The 21,952-nt window shown below is 45.9% G+C and overlaps 1 protein-coding gene across 10 annotated transcripts in view; it reads right to left on the bottom strand.

Annotated features, from left to right (window-relative positions):
* Nrg3 (neuregulin 3) overlaps positions 1 to 21,952 on the bottom strand; it is a 956,071-nt gene that overhangs the window by 552,312 nt on the left and 381,807 nt on the right. For all 10 annotated transcript variants that reach the window (XM_063233704.1, XM_063233701.1, XM_063233707.1 and 7 more), the window contains exon 2: positions 2,934 to 3,063. In XM_063233704.1, the coding sequence (XP_063089774.1) occupies positions 2,934 to 3,063 (130 nt within the window). The remainder of the gene's footprint in view (positions 1 to 2,933; positions 3,064 to 21,952) is intronic.

Below are 21,952 nucleotides of genomic sequence, written 5' to 3'. Positions count from 1 at the left end.
AGCACTATCTCAGTGATAGGAGGTGCTCAGTAAACGTGTGTTGAACGGGTAAGGAAGAATGAAACATGCTACTTAAATAGGGACCCATGCAGAACGGCATATTATTAATAGCTGGGCTGGAGTTTTTAGAAGTGGCTGATGTAGGAACAAATGCACGCCTGTTACTCACAGCAAAACCTGGGAGATGAATCTGGCAGGCACAGGTGACGTGTGATTTATTCCTCCACACCCGCAGGAGATTTATGGGCATCTATTAACCTACTCGGATTCCAATTCAGGCTTAGCCTGGTCCTTTGTCATGATTAGCCATGTTGTCATTCTCAGTTAAATAATAGGTTGTCTGAACTGAAATATGCCAGAAATGTGAATGCAGACGGCCAAAATTATTATCCGTGTACACGTTCCAGTTAAGCTTTAGATATATCTCTGTCTGTGTGTAACAAAACTGAGACACACGCACACATCCACCCGAAAACAAAGGATTCCTTTCCTCAACCTGAGATCCACTGTTGTTGATGGAATTACGTTTCCAAAAAACGCCACACTGAACTGTAAACCTCTAGTAGCGCGCAGTGTTACGGTGTCTGCTGAAGTGCATGGTACGGGCCCATTAGGCTGAGTTCTAGCCCACTGTTATCTGTGGTTTGGAAGAAGAAATTTATAAAGTAGAAAAACAGTGAGAAAACCCAGGGGAAACAACCATCAATAAGCAAAGGGAAGAGCTGCAGAAGAAACCGACCCAGCGGCATCCTGCCCTAGACTTCTAATTCACAGAACTTCGAGAAAACAAATCCTCCCATTAAGTCTGCCATGCAGTCTGCCCTGGTTTTAGAGCACCGCTAGCAAATTAATACCTAAGAAATATAAATAATTAGCAAGAATATAATGTCCACGAACAACGTCATAGAATTATTCTGCTGTTTTCTGTATACTCAGTTTTGTAAATGATGAAGTGACTTACCTACTGCATGGAGCCTGATCTGACTTAATAATGCTAAAGAATCATCAAAGGATCTCATCAGATTGGCCAAAACTTCTAATTCATCCCTTCCTCAACGGGTTAGGACTTCAGACAATCAGTTGCCTACTATCTTAGTCTACTTTGTGTTGCTATAAGAAAGCACCGCTGGCCAGGTAACTTGTAAACTGCAAAGGTTAACTTGGTTCTTCATTCTGTAGCTGGAGGTTCCAAAGACCACAGTGATAGTAGCATCCTGCCTGGCCAGCGAGTATCATGGCAGCAAAGCAGAGAGAGAAGAGAAGAAGGATGTAAGAGATGGTAAGAAGCTGGGCTCAGTCTCCACATGAGGACTGGCCCTTGAAGAAAGGAACCCACGCTAACCAGACTGAGTCACTCCCGGGAGGCAGCACCCTCCCACGCACCACAGGAACTTCCAGGACTTTGGTGACCGCCCACCAGTCAGGCCAACTTTTTTAGAGCTTAAACTCAACACAGATGTGTGGAGATGCAGATTCCAGTGCAGGCAGCTCTGGAGCAAAGCACTGGGCTCCAAAGCACCTCCTGCCACAGGCTGGTCCCCTCAGTGACAAAGGCAACTTAGCACAGCGTGAGAACCCGCAGGACCTCAGGCGCATATCAGGCTGTGGAAAAGTAGCTCCTTCTCTTCCTCTTGTGGCATCAATGGGCTTCCCAGGCGTGTCTGTGTGGACACAGTCAACATGCAAGAGCAGTGGGTGGAGGGACAATCCTACTCCTCCTTACGTCCATCCCAGGCCCATGGAGGATTGGGAGGTGCAGAAAACTCTGCATCTGAGTAAATGAAATGACCCTGCCGAAGCCACAGGACAGGTGCATGTCAAAGGGAGGAAAGGCCGCAGTTCTTTCTGCCTCACACAGAACCTGTGGCACTTACTCAGAGACCTGCTGCTGCCCTCCCTCAGTCCTGGCCCCCCACCCCTGCCCCCGGCCACAGGTCCTCCTGGTGCACTGAGCTGGCGGCCCTTGCAGCCAGGCAGGGTCTGCTCTCATGGTCTCAATCCGCAGCTGCAAGACGCATTCCTCTGCACAAGCTTACTAAAACAAGGTGGGAATTAAGTTTTATATTAGCAACAGAGAGGGAAAAAAAAACCATAATTTCCCATGCTTCATGATTCAGAATAATTTAATAATTGTGTCATATGAGAAGGGTAAATAAAGAGAAGGGAAGGGGCGTGGGTAGATACGATCACCGAAGCATACACAGGTGCAAGGAAAAGCAAATTACCAGGTAGTGCTGGCAATAATAGCTGGGTGGGAAAGATTTTCCAAATGCTAACTTGACTCTTCTGTTGAGCCTTAAAGCCTCAGTGTCTACCAGGGTACTGTTCAACTCTTCTTGTTTTTATTTTTAGCAGATATACATCCTTCTGTCTCCAAAAACCAATTAAACGCCTTCCTGACCTCTAGTGGGAACCATCTTTAAGTAGTTCTCTACTACACTCTAACAGGACTACGATTTCATGCACAACACCCTGCGCCAGTGTGTCCTCATCAGAGCTGTCTTAAAAGGCACGGAAATGAACAAAGGCAGGCAGAACCCAAATAAAGTGTGGTTCTCGCCGGACACGGTTACTCGTTCTGTGGCCCTGGCTCTCAGCAAACATGGAGCTCTTGCATTGAAGATGAGCAGTTTGCTACTCTGGCCCAGGTCCCAAGATTTGCAAGAAAAGATAAAAGCCTAAGCCCGGGCCATAGCACAGACATCCCAGGGAAGTAGGCTGGGGCTGTAAATGTCCACGCTCCTCCCCCACGGTTTCCTGGTGTCTTCCTCCAGGCTAGTGAGCTAGGTGACTGTTTTGCTCTCTTTCATACTAAGATGCTCAGCTCTATCCTGAGTGAGCAGCGCTCCCGCATCTCAAGTACTCGGTCTTCCTGGCTCCACCTGGGCCCTCGCCGAGGCCCACCCTGGCCGCCAGCAGCCGCAGTGACTTACCGACAGTGCTTGTGGGATCCGGTCAGGGTCTCGATCACAAAGCACTCGCCGTCGTTGAGACAGTAGGCCAGGTCCTTGTCTCGGCAGGGCTTGAAGTGCTCGGATCGCTGCGTGGAATATGTGGTCGTATCTGCCAGGAGAGCACAGAGGGAAATGCCATCAGCAGTCGTGGTGACACCATTGTTCCTGTCACCGCTTCCCCAGTGCACATGCAGGCCTGTGCACGGGCTGTGACTGACAGACAGGATGGGAGACCAGTGGGACGGACCTTCCCTGGCACTGAGCATGCCCTGGTGACACCCACCGCATCGACCCCAGTGATCAGCACCCCTGCTTCCCACAGGTTCTGCACCCTGAAGTCAACCAACCATGGGCAGAAAAGGTCTGTCAGGGAAGAAACATGGAATCGCACCTCCTCACACACATTCTGACTCTCTGCCCTTGTTTCCTAACCTGCAGTGTAACACGCGGCTGTTTCCACCGCGTTGTACCAAGTGAGGGAGCCAGGTAACGAGATGGTGGAGACACACGGGTGAGGGCAGCTGTCACATGAACTCTGCACATGACCACAGGAGCCCCATGAGCTGCGGGTCAGTGCAACGTGGTCATCGGCAAGGGACCTCTCACTGCCTCCTCTCACTGGGCCTGGCGTGCCTGAGAGCCGCTCCAGAGAACCCCACTGGAGCACCCACAAACTCCTGATCTTCAGTCCCTCCGCCTCTAACAAACGATTCGGAAGAGTGAGGGGAACGGAGCCCTTCCTTCCTCTGGTGTCCAACCTCGCTAAACCTCAGAGCGGTGGACGCGGCCACTCCTCTCCTAACCCAGGCCGATCTGGGGTTCCTGTTTCAGTTACAGCTATAATTAGCTAATAGCTAAGTCAATTACTCTTTCTGTTTTTATTGTGTAATTAAAATGCAAATGTTCCAAATTCTGAAGCAGATACTCGTATGTGAAGAATGATTCTGGTAAATATTTAACAGGGTCAAATTAGTGTCATTTTTTAGCATTCTCCTAAACATGTATTTTTAAAATCATAATTACTTACATTGTTAATTAAGCGATACATCTCTATCTGCTTCTCAATTATGAATCTAGCCATATGCACCTGTGACCTACAGGAAATGGGCTGCCTTTCCTCACAGGGACATTTTCCCAGGGACAGAGTTGGAGTCAACTAAAGCAGTAATACCAATTTCACTGGAACGGTCAAGAAAAAAAATTATATATATATATATATATATATATATATATATATATGGTCAAGGACTGATAAATTTTCAGCATTTCCACTCTTCTGCTTTTCTTTTTAGAGATCTAAATAAAGCTCACAATGAGTTTGTCCCATTCACCGTTCACACTTGTTGAGGATTCCATAAAAAAAATCCACTGTCAAGGGCTGGGGCATCCCAGGGATATAGTGACACTAGGCACTGGCAAAGCCTTGGTTCCTTCTCCAGCTCCATCAAAAAGTGAACAAATAAAAATAAGTAAATGCTTACAGATATGGTAAAACATTCAAAGTCTCTACCATGAGAATGAAGTCAAAATCCTGAACCGAACAAAGAAAGGCACGGGCCTCTGTAACTCTGCTGTCTGGGTCTCCTCTGTTTGCACTCGAGACACACAACTTAACTCTCAACAAACGTCACCATCAGCCCGGCTGCTCCTTCTGGCCCACCCTCCTCCGCCACCCTTTGCTTTGCAGGAGGACACCCAGAAGTCCTCCACACTCAGATCAGGTCTCCATGGGGCCACAGAGCTTCTCCCTCACTCCCCACATCACACACTCCACACCCCAACCGTCTGCTCCCAAGATTGTGCATCAGAGCCAGAGCCTTCGGATTCACCCATCTCTCACCCAGGCGCGACTCCCTCTTACATAGCACAAGCATCGACAAAAAGACGACTTCTGGTGCCCTCTTTCATGGTGCTACAATGGGAACTTGTTTTTTCCATGTGGAAATCTCTGCCTAGTGATATCTGCACATGAAATAAAGGCTCCGCAGAACGGGCACACGCCCTACTTTTCCAGAAGATCCTTATGGTGAAGACTGCATGTCACAGGCAGCCGCAGGGAGCCCATCTCTTTCGCTATGGTAAGTGTTTGACATGCAGGGGCTTCCAGCAAAACATTCCACATGAAACGCTGCACCAGGCTGACCGCTTACATACTTTAATTCATGTCCACTCGGTTAACTTCTCCTATAATTCTTATTAGCCATTGATTGATACAGATCATCCCTCTAAGAACTTGCCACTGTCCTCATCCACAGCCTACTGTATATCAGTGGCTTTAACAGGCTGCACACTCCAAGTGCAATACAGTGGCCAAGCAACTACTATCAAACAGTCTCCACCTGACAGCTGCTGTATCCTGCCGTTAACGCCCCGTCCTGCCAACGCCTTTCCCACCCCGGCTTCATCTCTTAGTGGGTTACATAAGAGCCAGAACCAAGGAAAGGGCTCTGCAGAAGTCCTGGGTGGAAGGATAGGTACACTTGTAGAGGCTTACACATGCCTGGAACTCCTCCTAAACAGTTTACAAGAACGGATTACATAACGCATGACGAAACCAACAGCTACTATGAAGAAAACAGCCACTATGGTATCCCCTGCTGATTCCGTAGCATCATGCTGTGAAATCCAGAAATACTATTATTCTTTGTTCAGAGTAGTTTTAGTCTGTTTTGTATTATTCAATTTCAACACACATCAAGGTACGGACAGCTATTTTGAAGAAGAGACGCTATGGCAGCCATTGTTGATTTCCGTATTGTCTGGTTTTGAAGGCCTGTAATGCCTTCATCACTCTGTTCGATCAGTTTAATACTATTTTGTTTTATATGAATTCATTGTGTGTGAAGATATAGATAACTATTTAGAAGAAAACGAGATATTATGGTAGCCATTGTAGATCTCCTGTTGTCTTGCTTTGAAATCTGTGTCACTGACATTGTTTTGCTTCTGATCTGCTTTGTTCTCTTTTGTTATGTTTAGCTTTACCCTTTTTAAAATAACAATTAAAAAAAAGTCCTGGGTGGGACAGCAAAGACACAGGCGCCCGGATGTGCACTCAGATTGTCTATTTCCACAGCCTGGAGAATCCCGAACTCCTCGAAAGTGTGCGTGCTTACTTCTCACGATGCCGTAGCTGGTTTACTATTAAAATAACAATATAATAAACACAGGACCCTGGGTCTGCTCCTCCTGTAAGCAGATAAGCTGTGACTAGGTGGCAATCTGAAACACTAACATTTTCCTACATGTTTTAGTACATGGGATCCATCAGTAACACCCAAAGGAGAGAGGTTCGGGGTAAGGTGCGGGCGTCAGCATGTGAAGCTTCTGCCTGAAGCCGCGGTGTCAGAGGTGCACGGGGGAGGATGACAAAGGGAGTCGCAGGCTGCCGGATGAGCTACAAGCACGGCTACCGAGCCTTCCTCAGGTAAATGTCGGTGGTTATGTCTACACAGCGTGGGTCTGACTTCTAGTTACTTACAATCAAACACAACCTAACCAGGACACAGTGAAAATTCTGGATGACACTGCCCAACATGTGCTATCTATTTGTACGTACATGTACACGGCTGTGTTTAAATGTGTATGTTTAATTGTATTATATACATATGTATCACCTGTTCACATACTAAATAGAATATGAATAAAGGGAGAAAAAAGCAGATACAAGGTGCAATTCTTCATTTTCTTCCGTGCCATAAATTAGCACAGCATCCTGTAACAGATCCAGCTGAGTAATTTTTCTGAGGAGGAAACAAGAGACATTTATGAGACTGAGATAACAGCTCCAATCTAACTCCTGTTAAAGTTATAGCTCCAAACTTCCTTGTGATATCTCAGCAATAACTCTGATACAGAACTCTGAAAATATCCATCATTTTTGGAACCTGTTTATATTGCGGGGGGGTGAGACAGGGTCTTGCTATGTAGTTCAGGCTGGCCTTGAACTGACTGAAATCCTCCTGACTCAGCCTCCTGAGTGTTAAGATTATAGACATGGACCACTATGCCCAGCTTGGAACCTGTTTATATTTTTTAACAGCATACATTTTTCACAACATTAAGCTAGTTGTATAGTAAATGACATTATGCTATGTCCTAAAACAAACTTCCTTTTCTCAGAACGTAATTTGGTAACTTTATTACAGAATTACTTCAAAAATCATATGGAGGAAGGTCCAGGAGCATCAGTGGACCCGTGACTCCCTATCTGCCTCCCAGGGTTGTAGGGAGTGGCTCATACCCACCCCACACTTTCCCCCTGCACCAGTGGATGGGGCCCTGTACCCCTGGGGAGCACAGCAGACCTGCACAGCTGGGACTCAAGGTCTTAGGCACAGCTGGACACGGAGGTGCACAGCACAGATGGCACCGCAAAGCCATCTCTTTCCTTGGGACATTCTCCTAGAGGAGTTGTGCGTGCTTTTGTGACCTTTCTACAGGAAAAATAACCTGCCTTTTATCTTTTTAAAAACCTGGAAACTTGTTTGGAGGTGCATCAGAAGAATTTAGGTAAAGTATGTACTCACAGAAGATTACAGAAATAAAAATGAACACAGCTTCATGGAGGGCGAGGGGGAAGAAAACAAAACGAGGTGAAAACCGGAAATATTTCCAAGCAGCAGGAAACATGAGGGAAGGGAACATAGCCCGAGCGTGAACAGAGAGGTGGGCAGTGGGGCCGTCCACCCACCGAGAGCCTCTGGTGCAGGCTGGCCAGGTGAGGGGCGGGGCTGACAGCTCTCCACTGCGGCCACCCCTCATGTCACAGGTCACAGGCAGGGTAACGTGCTTCCTTAATGTTGATAGGTTTTCCTTCCTCTCCCCAGGGAGGTCATGGAGACTGCTTTCTTCTTAACTTTTGCATTCTTTCCGCTTCATGCGGCATACTAGTAAGCAATCAGCACAGTAATTAAATGTACAGAGGGAGGTGGTGATGTTGAATTCATTAAAGGCAAAAATGGGAAGGGAATGTAAGGCTGGAAGACACAAATCCCTGCAGATTTTGCAATAAGAGTTAATTTATTAATGAACGAAATGATAACTGGCTTGCCCAGTAATTACTGAGTGGAGCCTGAATGTCACTCATAGCGGGCTTCTGTATCGGGGCACAATGCTGCACACTGTGGGAACCCCTATTTTGTTGCAGGAAGGAGACTGCAAAATTGGCTGTTACGGATGATAATTGAGGTAGACAGTCAGAAATGGAGAGCGCTTAATTCAGGTTAGTTATCTCTGAAGTCATCCCAAAGGACTGGAATTGGACCTGGGTCTTGAATATTTGTGATTTAATTGGCACAGGAAGAGGAATGAGAAGAGCAAAGATCACCTAAGGAGTTATGATAAGGCAGAGAAGAGACTCCAAGTCAATTCTTCATACTTTCAGCTTGCAAATGTCAGATTCCTCAAGCAATTTTCTTCTTCCCCCACTGAGTTCATGACAGGGCAATTCTCTACAAAAAGGTAAGAATCCGGTGATGCAATCTAAAAGCTTTTAGGATTTGCAAAATACCTTTGCGGGCCAGAAGCCATTTCGATGTGGTCATTGGATCCAGCAACCTCTTATGTGGCTACAGTGTCAAAGAAATCCTCTGCCGTATATGAAAATTCCCTGTTGCCTGTGCCACTTATCAGGCACCCTGGAAAGAGCACTGGTGTGAGACCGACTTATAAAATATTTAATGGGCAAGGGAAATTGTAATATGAGTGCAGTGGTGTTTGAAAGGGAAACAAACCTTTCTCAGCTGGCAGGAAGCAAAGATAGCTTTCTCCCACTGCCGGAGATCAGAAGCTCACTTGCTTGGTTGGCAAGGGAGACCTGGGGGTGCCGAGCAGGAAATTTATGAGTTTAGCTGAGTCCCAGGACTGCTGTGTGGACCGACAGGTTTTGATGAATCCCAGAACCATCCGTTTTCTCAGAAAATGCAGACAACACTCTTGTTAAATTTCCAGGATGCCCCTGCCACCTTTCAGAGGGAAATTTCCTTTTAAAAACTCTGTAGCAGCTTAAATAAACTGCTGGGGACATAGCTTGTTCAATGGAAATGCGTGTCTTTGGGAATTGCAGAACTGATCCTAAAGGTGAATATGTATTTCCTTTTACTAGTGCACAAATGCAAATGCCTGCAAACTGCTCTCTGTCACAAAGGTAAGAACTTTGCCTATACCGACTGGAGCCACTGGCTTCTAAGTTCTGTGCTGTCCAGGAAATAATACCTCGGCTAACCATACCACTTTACACTGAAATGGCCCACTCTGTAAAACTACCTAGCTGTAAGAGGCGGATTAATATTTATTTTCTCATTTTGTTGAACTTCTTCCAAGCTTCTGACTTTCTGAACAGCTCCTGCTTTTACCAAAACTTTCTTTCCTTGGTGTCCACCCATGTCCTCACATATTCTTAGTTTTTCTCTTCCTGTTTACCTTTTCCTATCTCAGTTGCATTCAGTCAGTGTACACACGCAGGCCCCCCAAAATGTATGACCAGCTTATAACTCACTTCCGGTAACACGGGCGGGAAACACTTCACTGCTGGCTATGTCCCTTTTGGAGAAGTATCCAGTAGCCTCACCTGGCTCTTACCATGAAGACTAAACTTATTTCAAGCCTGCCGTTTTGCTATAATCTTTCTTACATAACAGTTACTTCCAGTCTTTAGTGCACAGGCTCCAGGTCTGTATTCTCGTTCCCTGCTGCAGGGGCTGCCCTGGCCCCACACACACTCCCGGCCACCTACGGAAGGCGCCTAGCGTCTTGTGACTGGTACATTGCCACTGGGCACTTCTGCTGCCCTCAGCACTCTCTGGCTGAGCTGCCAAGCAGTCTTCCCTTGACACCACCTCCCCGTTCAGGCCAAGGGTCTGTGCCCTCCACTTGCCTTTTAACTTTAGTTATCTCAAGCAAAGACATTCGCTGCTACTGCTAGCCCTGAGCTGCAGATAACATGCAGGCAGGGAAGCACATCCTCTGAGCTACTTAGCATCATCTCACACACAGGAGCCTCAGCCTGAAGAAGATTCTTAGATTTTGCTATGAGAAAATACTGAAAGTGATTATTCTCATTTCTGTGTTCCATATAGCACGAGCTTCTGGGAAACATACACCTGTGTGTGTGTAACAAGCAGTGAGCCCAGTATACCACCGACTCCAGTATACCCATAGAGACCTCACCCATCCTCACAAATCCGCCTTCTCAGGCACCCGAGCTGGAGCCCACTGACTCAGGCACCGAGTAAAACCTCAGGCAAGTGGGTCCAGGTGGGCGCTGTGATGAAGTGGAAATAATCTAGTGAGGGGCAGCGTAACACCTGAAGACCTAAGAGGACGATTAAGGAGCTGTAACTGGCACAGCAGTAGCGGTCCCCCACATCCCTCAGGAGGGGTGCCACCTACGCTCTTCTGTCTCTGTGGAAAGGCCTTGCTGTTTCCAAGTCCCAGAACATCCTGGTGAAGATCAGTGTGCTCATCTGGATACCGGTGCTGCAGGACCACACTGCACTCTGGGAGACACTGCGGGAAGCACGGATGCCCCCAGCTACGCCTTCAGCTAAGAACAGACACGGTGACAGTCAGCTGGTGACTGGCCAATCCTGAGCTCCAAAGCAAAGCACAGCACGCTTGTGCACATTGGGTCCAGTCCGCTTCTGTGCTGCAGGACCTTGACTGACCACTGCCTGTCCTCCTAGTCAGCGTGCTGGGGTCTCTAATGAGACACCAGTAGAGATATGAACTACACGACTCTCCTCCTGGTACCCCTTTTCCTGACCACACCTGTCACTGGGATTTCTCGTCTACCCATGTTAGAGACAGAGTTCCAGTCCCCGAGACCCGGGTCTTCACGTGAAACACGGTGAATGCAATCTACGTGTACTTGTGGTGACGGCTTCCTGTCTGGTCCCGCTGCACCCCACAGCTGGTTTCTATACTGTCAAGAAGACACAAGCATCTCAGCAGCATTCCTGATATTTCTTTATCCCTCGCCTAAAATGGCATTGTGTCTTCACCATAGGAGGGTAAGAGACATTTCCTAGACCACTCTGCAATTCCCTATGGGAGCTGAGGAGAGAGGGGGCCCAGGGACCAACTCTCCTCATCGTCCTGGCCCGTTTCTGGTGCTCTCAAGACTGGAGCAAATCTCATTTCTTTAAGAATCAATGAATTTAAAGATGCTATTCTTTGGACCTCTCACAATCAGCCATATGTCTCTGTTTGGCAAAATAAATATAGTCTAATTATTGAAGGTTTATGCGAAGTGGAAGCCCCTACTATGGTCTCTCCCAACTCTCCAGGGCAGAAGGAGCTGAAAGAGTTGGGGCAACAGTCCTCTAATGCTGTGTTCATCACTCTGCATAGCAATGTGATCACTTGCAAGCTAATTTTGAGCTGCGTACCAAACTGGATCCTGAGTTCTGGGGATCGGGCAAGGCCAGCCATGAATCCTCACAGTCTCTCCAAAGGGCTGACACGTAGCTGATGCTCAATTTGAGCCTGTGAGTGAATCAGAAGCCCAATGGCCACAGCAATGATGGTTCTCCTAAGCTCCCAGGCTCTACACACCTGCAGCTCGGTAAGGAAGCACTGTCTTATAGCCCCAATCAGTAATCATCTTCCAGGGATAGATGATGGAAGTATACTTAGGCTTATGTGAATGGACCCAAGGCCAGCTAATGTTCTTTCTTATTTGATGTAATGAATTCCATTAAAAATAAGCTTATTTTTCATAAACATTGTTTTCTTTTGCTTAAGGCCTCTCTCTTGCATTCAAATTTTTGTCTACAAAGAATAAGTAGAGATGATACTCAAATTTTTTTAAAAGACACATGCAAATGACAGATTTCATCAGAATAGATCTTTATGCCCATAAAAATAAAGCAGGGGCCTGACGCCACTCATAGGGCCAAACATTTACCCTCAGGTTTTGGGATCGGCTCTGACACACCCAGGACCCTGACACAGGGCATCCAGAGTGGCAGGGGCTCATCACTCAGGGCAGCCCAAGCAGTGGTCATTTACAACCGGAATAAAACTGCTGGCTATGAAACAGTTGGTACAATTCGTGCTGTTTTCCTATGCTCTAAATATGTCTTTAGCTCTTCTGGATTTGACAGTCCAAACCAGACAAGCGTGGGGCACTACCAACTGCAGAATTCAGCATGGCATAATAATGCGTAGAGTAAACTTATTAATCAGCTGTAAACATTATCCTCACTTTATGAAAGAGAAACAAGAGTGGAAGGGTCCCACACAACTTAGGATTTCAGGGTCCATCCCCAGAAAGCAGGAGAGAAGTCCAGAGAAGCCCAGCTCCATGGCAGATGCCAGTGGCAATTCTGCAATTCCACTGCTGCTGAGTTCTGGACTGCCTTCTGGTGTGCACATTTGGTCACCTCCTTGCTCTTCCCCTATGTGCTAAGTAACCCAGGATCCACCCACCTGTGATCCATCCACCTTGCACACACCCACACGATACTAACCTTTAAGCACATCTGAAACACTAAAGGTAAGTACTGGGTGGAGAGGTAGGTGGCACAAAAGTAAAGGGTGATAAAAAAATTAAAATAAAATACAAATTAACTCTGGGAACTTCTATTACTCTCATTTTTTTTCTTTTCACTGCATTATGGCTTTGAAATAATGTCTAAACATTATTACAGAATCTTTCATAAAGATGAACATTGCTCCCTTTAATGATTTAAACCCTTCCTTCCCCTGTGATAGTCACAGCCTGTATTTCATCCTTCAGTGTTCAGAAATGGGGTGGGATGCATGGAGCCAGCACAGGGACTGCAGTCACAGGGATGGACCCTTGCTGACCCTGTCCTGGGAGAAGCAGATAGACATTCTTGGGACTGTGCCAATGCACAAGGCACGAAGGAAACGCAGTCAAGAGAAACATCCCAGGGAAATTGTCCAAGAGACTTAAAGTCAAAACAAGTGACTGTAAAAACAGTAGAAATTATGTGACAGGGCTAAAAAACTAATAGTCACTCAAGCCCAAAGACTACATCATCAAGAAGTCTTGCTTTCCAGCCCCTGCCCTAGCAAGTGTAGTGTTCAGCACACACAAAAATATAGACATCACAGTGACTAAGAAGTTTACAAGAGGAGAGAAAGCTGCAGCACGTCACTGAAGTATCAGGACCAGGAAGATGTGAAGAGAAACAAACCAGCTGGCCAAGGCTGGGCAGCTGCAGACAGGTAAGGTCAGCACACCCATGCTGGGAGGGAAAAGAGGGGAATGGTGAGGGAGGGAGCAGGAAAAGGAGAAAGGGGAGGAGAGAGATGGGGAGGGCAAAGAGGAAGAGGGGAAGAGGAAAAAAGAGAAAAATCACTTTCTACAGTGACTGGAAATCAACAATATAGTATTAACCCTCGAAATGCCAGTGATTTAAACTACTTAGAATTCCGTCAGTCTCTCAGTCATGCATCATTCTGACAACAGCCAGGTCTCAGGGCTACGCAATCAGGTTAGGAAACAGTTATACTGTTCTCCAATCTCCTTGCATGAAGCACCCGCTATATCATTCCTTAGAAACCCTAGCCTCCACCGCCCCACTCCTCTTCCTAGTGACATGTTCCCTGGCTCCGCTGGTGTCTGTGCTTTGACCACCGCATCTGAAGGGAAGGAAGCCAGGTCCAGGCGTCCATCCTCAGGCTTCCTGATACAGTTCCGCAGGTCTGTGTCTGCATTCCGGCATCGCTGTTGGTTTGCTCATTGCCAGAGAGGGGAGGCAGTCATATTAGGTATCATTCAGTGGGCTGGTTTACTCATCTGTGAAAATGTACACATCAGATAAACAGACCAGACATAGCGAGATGGAGAGCCCACGGAGCTCATCCATCTCCTGGCTCTACAGATAGAATTTCTTTTTATTTTTCTTTTTTTCTTCTGGTACCGGGAATCAAACTCAGGACCTTGCACCTGCCAGGTAGGCCCTGTGCCCTCCTCAGCCCTCATGGCTCAAAGATATCCACATTTTTCTTTTTATTGGTACCAGAGATCGAACTCATGACCACACACTTGCAAGGCAGGTGCTTATGCTGCTGAGCTAAATCCCCAGCTCTATATCCACATTTTTATGGAAAATTTTGTTTCCCTGGATCTTGCTTATAATATATAATTAAGATATTAATTCCTCATTTTTATAAAAGAGTTGAATGGACCTAAACCATTATAGACTTGCAGTTTATATTCATTTTATTTATATCCTTTCTTCTTTAAATTTTGCTTTCCATTTGAACAGTTCCAATACATGCATTGGCCCAATAAGCACATGACACAATGTTCAAAACCACCAGTCTTCCTTGACAGAACGTCCAAGCCACTGTGGATGCCCCTGCACAGGCCCAGGAATGGGCAAGCTTCAGCAAGGCCGTGCAGAGTCCGGAATCCACATGCACTGCTGCCAGGTAGTAAGGCGGTGCCGTGGGTGTGGAAACCAGTGTAACAGCCTGAAAATGCCACACAGAGCTCCCAGATGACCGTGCAGTTCAGTCCTCTCCCCACGTTTGTACATCTGCATTGATGCCCACTGAAGCATTACTCACAGCACTCAAAGAGTAGAAGCAACTCAACTCCCTGTCAAGTTTGATGAATAAAAAATGTGACCCATCTGTGGAACGTTCACCAATTATTCACCAATAAAAGCAGTAAGCCACTGTCGCATGCCACAGATGACTGAGCTTTGAAAGTGTTGCACTCAGTGAAAGAAGGTGGACGTGAGGTTATATACTTTTCCATTTCATTCATAAGCAATGCCCAGAATACACAGACCAGCAGACAGAAGGTAGATTAGTGGCCGCAAAGGCTTAGGAGATACAGTAAAAGTTCTCTCTCTCTCTCTCTCTCTCTCTCTCTGTCATATAACCATCATGTTCTATAACCACCCTTTTTATGCCTTAACTTTAGTATGAGGTAAAAGGAGAAAAATAGAGCTCAATATTTTAGATTTTGCATAAAAATCACAGTCGATTTCATGCCATGCATTTGTAAACCATTTGAGAAAGAAGAAGAAAAGCCCACCATGCTCTTCCCCCAAGCTCTTTGCCTTATTGACAAACTTTACTCCTGACCTCTGCTTCGGACTGAATATTGTTTTGGGAAAACTGGTCCATGCTCTGTGGCTGTCGGAAGCCCAAAGCGGTCATCTTGGTTCATTTCCGCCCTCATCTCGCCATTCGATGAAAGAGCACCTATGCACGGTATTTGTGCAACGTTCAATAATTTGAACATTAGAGAAAATGATGTAAGGTTTTGTGTAGGAAACTTTTAACAGAAATTTCAAATAAGACTTAAATAATAGGCTAGCAAATCCCAAATTTTACCTCTCTACTAATGAAAGCCTGGAAACTCCTCTCCTTTCATGTTGGCTTGAGCAGTTTTCCCATCTGTACTATACAGCAGGCGGTAATTTCTCTTCTGAACTCCTTATGATTTGGTAAAAAGGGGAGGCGTTCTCTGCCTCCTCCATTCATACAACTGCTCTTCCCATCTGCGTCTGCCTGTGTGACCTTCTTTTATACAAGCTAGGAAAACCTATCTTCCCCATCCTATTTAGCAGCTGTACAGAAAGAATCAAATTTAGCTCATGAAGAATCCCTGCGAACCATGGTCTATGGGCCAGGTTCATGACCAAGTTCTTACTGGAGCAGAACAAAACTCATCTGTTCACACTGTGTTCTGTGACAGGTTTGAGTTACAATGGATTGATCAGTCATGATAGAGACCACGTAACCCACGGGACCTAAAATATTGATTAACTGGTTCTTTACTGAGAAAGTCTGCCATTCCTTGACACAGAACACTGGAGGTGATAACTTTCTCACACATTACATATTTTAACTATCAGAAATACTGGGCAGTGATTTGTGTATACATCATCTCATCCACAGAGCTTTGGTAGCATCTTTTTGTTGGGCTGGCTGGTACCATCTTTCCAAATATTCTTTAATACAAAACAGGCTTACCTTAATTTTTGTTTTAGGATTTTTAGAAGGAATGCCTGTTAGATGATTGGCTGAAGAAGGCTCCAGGTCCAGTGAGACTGAAGGCTGTCTTCACTCAGACAAACATCTCTGGACCACTTCTGCAGCACACACTCAGGCGTAAGTGTTATTTGTGGCCAATTCAAGTGCAGATCAAACACTTCTCTGTCCCTATGCTCACTCAGTGTAATTAACTGCAAAGTAAACTTAATTAAGGTGAATGAATGTGCTATTTCCCTTACAAAATCACTCACTGAACACTGGTAAATTTTAAAGAAACCCCACCTCTGCTCATCTGTTTTGTACCTGGCTCTGGCAGGTACAAAATCTGCAAGCTGATTTCAACCCTTTCATTCCTCCTCAAAAGACAGCGCTCCACTGTCACAGCCCCAGTCACGCTGCTCTGTAAATGCTTGTTTATGCGTGTCTCTCCCTCGCCTGACTCAAACTTTCAAAGAGCAAGTTTTGATACACAGCATGTATCCCTTTTATGGTTCTCAGAAAGAATAATGAATGAATGCAAATGCTCTCAGAGGGTGTCCACAAAGAAAGGCCATTGCTTCTGTTTCCACAGACCTGACCAGAGAGAAACTCCAGCTCAATGATACCAGGTGGAGAGGACTGTCCTTGCTCTTCAGCTCTTTCCCCTAAGACCTTCAACAAAACAGGAGTAGAGTCAACCAACTGTGTGTTGCTGATATCCTCTTACTCTTTTTGTCCAGGGCAAGACATTATTCCCGGAAGGAAGAGGACAGACTGAGATTCTACCCAAAAGTAAGGGGCAAGTTTGGTTCTGGGGAAAGGGAGGTATGAACCAGGAAGCAAAACCACTAAAAAATAAGTAGACAAATTTCAAAAGTTGCCATGGATAGAGGGATTGGATAAATTATAAATGTCCATGCCGAAACATGAGTAGAGAGGTGGAGAGCTCCTCCCTCCCACTCTGAGAAAGGTTCTGGAAAAATAGCTCCATGCAGTGATGTCCTCCCTGGAATTGCTGCCTACTGAAATTGGATCTGCCCCCCCCCCACACACACACACATACACACACAGCTCCAGGTCGGTTTGGCCATGAACTCTTCCTCAATCCTCCCAGATGGCATTAACCTCTGCATCCTCCCTGATTCTTCTACACTTTGATGTGATTCTTACTATAACTTACATCACCCTCTACCTTGTGTGCACCAGTAGTGTCTGCCTGGTCATCCTCGCCTCTCACTGGGAAGTTCACGAGTTCCTCAAGGGCAGGGCCATGGTTTGCTCATCTTCTGTCTCCTAGGGTCACAGATCATCTTCTAACACAGATACGAAGATGGAAATCCAGCATGTCTTGTTCAACAAATGCAATTGAATATGTCTTTCAACTTACACGGTCCTTTACTGCCACGCTGAAAGCTCCTTTGTGAACACCCTGAGTCCCTTCTGTATGGTAAGCAGGGTTTTGAAAACTGAGAAGTTCTGTTTGAAAGCTTAGCTTGTGATCCTTTGTGTGCAATTGCCTGTATAAGTAGGAAAAATATTTTCTATTTGTTCCTTAAAGTACAGGTATTGTATAAATACAAATACCTGTGTTGGATATATTCTGTCTCTTGGGAAGATATATAGTCTTCTAACTTAACTGTGTCAAGAAATGGGATTCGGCAGAGAGTTTTAGATCATGAAAGTGTACTTCTTACCCTGTCTATGGCTTTCTAAACCATTTGAGACCAAAACATCTCAAGTGGTAACCTTAAAAAATTCAACAAAACAAAAGGGACTTCTCAAAATAATGTAAAGATGAGACAATATGGAATCTTCTGGGCTTTGTTATTTTTCTTTTTGGCTGATTCAGGAATGGATTTTTCCCCAAATCCAGGATATAATTAAACACCTAACCAACAGACCACCGTCACAGCTGGCACAGGCTGGACTGGCACTGGTCACTGGACAAGATGACATGAAGACCACTTTCCTTTTGTCAATCAGTGGAAGGTCACCCTGGAGTTCATCTAGAGGAAGAGGCACTATGTCAGAAGAGACACTATCCCCAACCCCATCCTCCTAACCCCTCTGGCATCCACCAGACAGTGGGTAGTGTCACAACACTACACAAAAGTGAAGCACAGGCTTCCAGGCTCCAACACAGCACGTACCAAACACTCTGACACAGTGTCTCAGGCAAAAATGAGAGCTGTGAAAGCTGATTAATTGCACATCCAACTGAAATTCTATTTTGCAGAAAAGTAGTTCCTTGCTGTGAAAGAATAAGCACTACAGCTTCACGGAAATCAATGAACCCCTGTCTTGTACTCAAGGCATCCTTCAGATTCCCCTTGGGTGACAGATGACTTATGGGACCATTGTGCTAATACATCAAACCTCAGCTCCAACAAGTGGACAAACGATTGTCCAAAAAGCCACATGCCTCCTGCATGTGATGTACCCCCTGGCTCTCTGTAGGACAGTGCATGGACTCCCCGGCCAGCCCTCCTTCTCTGATTCACGTAGGGTTCTCACCCCAGCTTCCTTCTGTCTGCGAGGAGATGTTAATTTCCAAATGTTCAAAGATTTTTCGACAGTTTTGAACAACAACATGTGCACAGTCTCATTTCAAAACTGGAAAGCTCTTATTTTTAATCTTATGTTCCCCTCAAGGTAGAACAATGTTAACCCTTACCATATACACGGCATCGTTAATGTACCGTTAGCCCAATAGGTTTTTAAGAACGAATGTTTCATTTCAAAAATAAAAAGACAAAAACAGTAGGTCTTCCTTGGGAAATGGCTGGATTAAAACATGTTCTTCCTTTCTAATGTTTCCAGCCCTTCAGATGTGCTAATGTGAACTGTGAAACTTCAAGAAGAGCATTTAGGAAGGACCATTTTGCAGGTTATTTGATGCGGGGATGCTTTGTTCATTGTTCCCATTGAAATTGCAGGTCCTTGGAATCACAGCTTAAGAAATGCTGAGCTACAGCAAAAGCTACGGGTCTCTTTCACTGAGGAATATTAATAGATGGTCCAGAAAGTATAGGAGAACCAAACCAGAGGCCAGTAAAAATAGCACAGCCTGGAAATGGTCATCATGAAAAGTTTGGAAGGCTGTTAAAGCCTTCCAATCAAGCACAAATGCCCGACTCATGAACAGAGTAGGGCGACCATGAAAGGAGGAGGAGGTGAGGGGAATGAAGCATGGACAGGTGTCCTGTGGGGACACAGAGGCAGCACAGTCTTTGCCAGCTCTGCCTGGGGTGGAGCAGAGTCCACAAGCCTGCAGCAAATGGACCCAGCTCTCAAGTCACTGGCTGTGGCTCACTGTGATGCACTCCCAGCTCAGTCATCGCGGACACACAGTGAGACTCCCCACCCCCCCCCACCCCCCACCCTCCGTAGGTGCAAATGCCAGAAAGAAACAGACAGCTCGGAATGTCACGGTCAGCAGAAAACATATATTGGACCAGGGCTGGGCAGAACCCAAATGTGACATGGAGACATGGACAACAGAACCATTCCTTCATCATGCCCACCTCATCAGCAGCACTGCTCTAAGAGAAACACGTGCTACGGTAAGAACTGCAGTGTGCAACACACCTCAGATGTTAAGTTGGCGCTGCCGTAGGAAGCGAGGGGACGAGGCCTGCACTGGAAGCCAGGGACTCCGCACTGGACAGGTCAGCAGCCTGGAAAAGCGCAGCTATCAGAAAGCTGAACAATGCTGCTAATTTTGGACTTAACACTTCGCCAGAGGCTCTGTCTAAAGAAAATTACCCTAAATTGTTCAAAGATCTGCGTCGTCATATTATCTCTAGTTGATAGAGCAAGGCATTAAAACAAAATGCAGTTCTCATAATAGAATGGATAAGGAAAGTATATTCCAGTCGGATGGTAGGATTTTATTCAGCTCTGAAAGGTGATGATTCAGAAGCATCTTTTAATTGGGTTACTTGATTATCACATGGTATTAAGCAAATAAAATGTAAAAACAGAAGTGTATTATGTAATCACTACTAGGAGAAAAAAAGATTAACACAGGGAAAGTGACAGGACACAGGAAAACATTAACAGGAGTCTTCGGGTTGCATAACTATAATGTTTTATAACTTAAGTTTGTTCAAAATTTTTAATGGTCTATAGATAGCATTTAAATTCCAGGAGCTATATATGGTACATAGACATGGATACTGCAGAATCAGTAGCTTAGGAAGACTCCAGAAACAGAGAGATTCAAGGTGGACGCTGGACAAAGGGCACAGTAGGAGCAGGCGGTCCCCTGCTCTCACCTCCCAAGGGTACAGTAGCTCAGAAGGAGCAGGCGGGACCTCCCACCTCGCAGAAGGCCACAGTGCAGACCTGCTGTTTCCCTTCCTGAGGCCGCTCTGGCAAATCCTCTTGGATTTTACTCGATGACATGTAAGAAAAGATTATGAATGTCAACTTAGTGCCACCATCAAGGTGAAAGCACATTAGACATTTGGGTTGGGACCCCAAAGTGTCACGTACCGGAAGAGTTACTATGAAGGAACAAGACAGATTGTCCTATGTGGTCAATAAATTTAGTCTTATTTTTTAAAGTTACTCTGGGTAGGACATGGAATCTAAAAATACCCTTGCCTGTGTTTTAGAAATATATGTATATATGTTCTAACCCCATTCAAGTTGTCTTCTGTTTTAATCTGACCCAAGGCAATTTCAATGCTTGTTAAAAAACAGTCAAACTGTCAAACGCTAAGCAATCACTCCTTTTTATTGTAGAGTACACAACTGTGAAAAAGGTAGGGAGAAACCTGCAACGTGAATAGTAGTGAAATAAATTCCCAGAAAAGGTGAAGTTTTCCTAAGAAACATAATGGATACTAACAGTGAAATCCTCCTCTTAGAGGGATAACGCATTTTAAGAAGTTTATTTCTCAACAGGGTGCAGATCCTCAGTAAAGTGTTGCTCTGGCTCTGGCCAAGGAGACAAGAAGCCACTCTACAAACCCCTCAGTGAAAGCGGGAAGAGCTGGCATTTCCCTGCAGACCACCCTGCGGCTGCAGCCCTCAGCTGTCCAGCAGCTTCACGCGTTGCTCTCCCTTGCACCTATGCTTCTAGAGATGGGAAAAGGGCGGGAAGCAGTGGGAGTGTGTGGACTGCATGCACTTCCGTTAGTCATAAAAATGCCGACCACAAAGTCTGTGACATCCCCCAAATAAGACCTGGGCCAAACACACCCAAATTTGAACCTTCTGACTTTACTAACTTCTAACATGCCCTCTGCATGGGCCCTGAATAGGTGCTATTGGTCTATTTGTTTATTCAAATTCATGAATTGGTGTATCCCTGCATTGTGTGACTATGTGCCAAGCATTATGGAAGACCTGGTCCAGTAGCCTGAAATCATTCAAAGGCGTCTGTTGGCACCCAGACCCCTTCCAGGCTGGGCAACACTTGCTCAGCGCACCCACGGATTGGACCTGACCTAGAGGAGCAGAGAGCCACAAACCACATTCCTCTTCACTCATGGCTTGGAGAGGTGGTGTCATTGGAAGTTCCACCCTTGGAGGACACACACATAAAAACAACCCCTCAGGAGCCTAGTCTGAAACATCAGTAGGAGAATGACCCTTTCTCCTTCTCACACGTGGCCTCTTTATGAATTTCTAAGCCAGCATGCTGGTTTTTGCCCCAAGGACAGCATCACTGTTCATGAGACAGATGCTCTTGTTTCCAAATCACATATGCTTTACACCACATTACAGAATAAACCCAGTTGTCCCAGACTCATTGCTCTGACTGTATTTGAAGACATGAACTTCATGGCAGGAAGCGACCGGCAGGATCATAAGGGTGGGGCCCACATTGACAGCACTGTCTTTATCAGAAGAGGAAGGGGCACAGGGCACTTGTGCCTAGAGACAGGGCCATGCGAGTATCAAGAGGGAGACCAACTGCAAGCCCAGGGGGGCAGAACGCTGGAGAAAGCAACCCTGCCCACTCCTCAATCCTGGACCTTCAGTCTCCGATCTACGATCTCCCTTGTCCAATCTACACAGTG

The sequence above is a fragment of the Cavia porcellus genome, unplaced genomic scaffold (genome assembly GCF_034190915.1).
Source record: "Cavia porcellus strain 051 isolate PalLab524CR breed Dunkin Hartley unplaced genomic scaffold, mCavPor4.1 scaffold_23, whole genome shotgun sequence".
NCBI lineage: Eukaryota > Metazoa > Chordata > Mammalia > Rodentia > Caviidae > Cavia > Cavia porcellus.
This window is presented reverse-complemented; position numbering and strand designations above follow the sequence as displayed.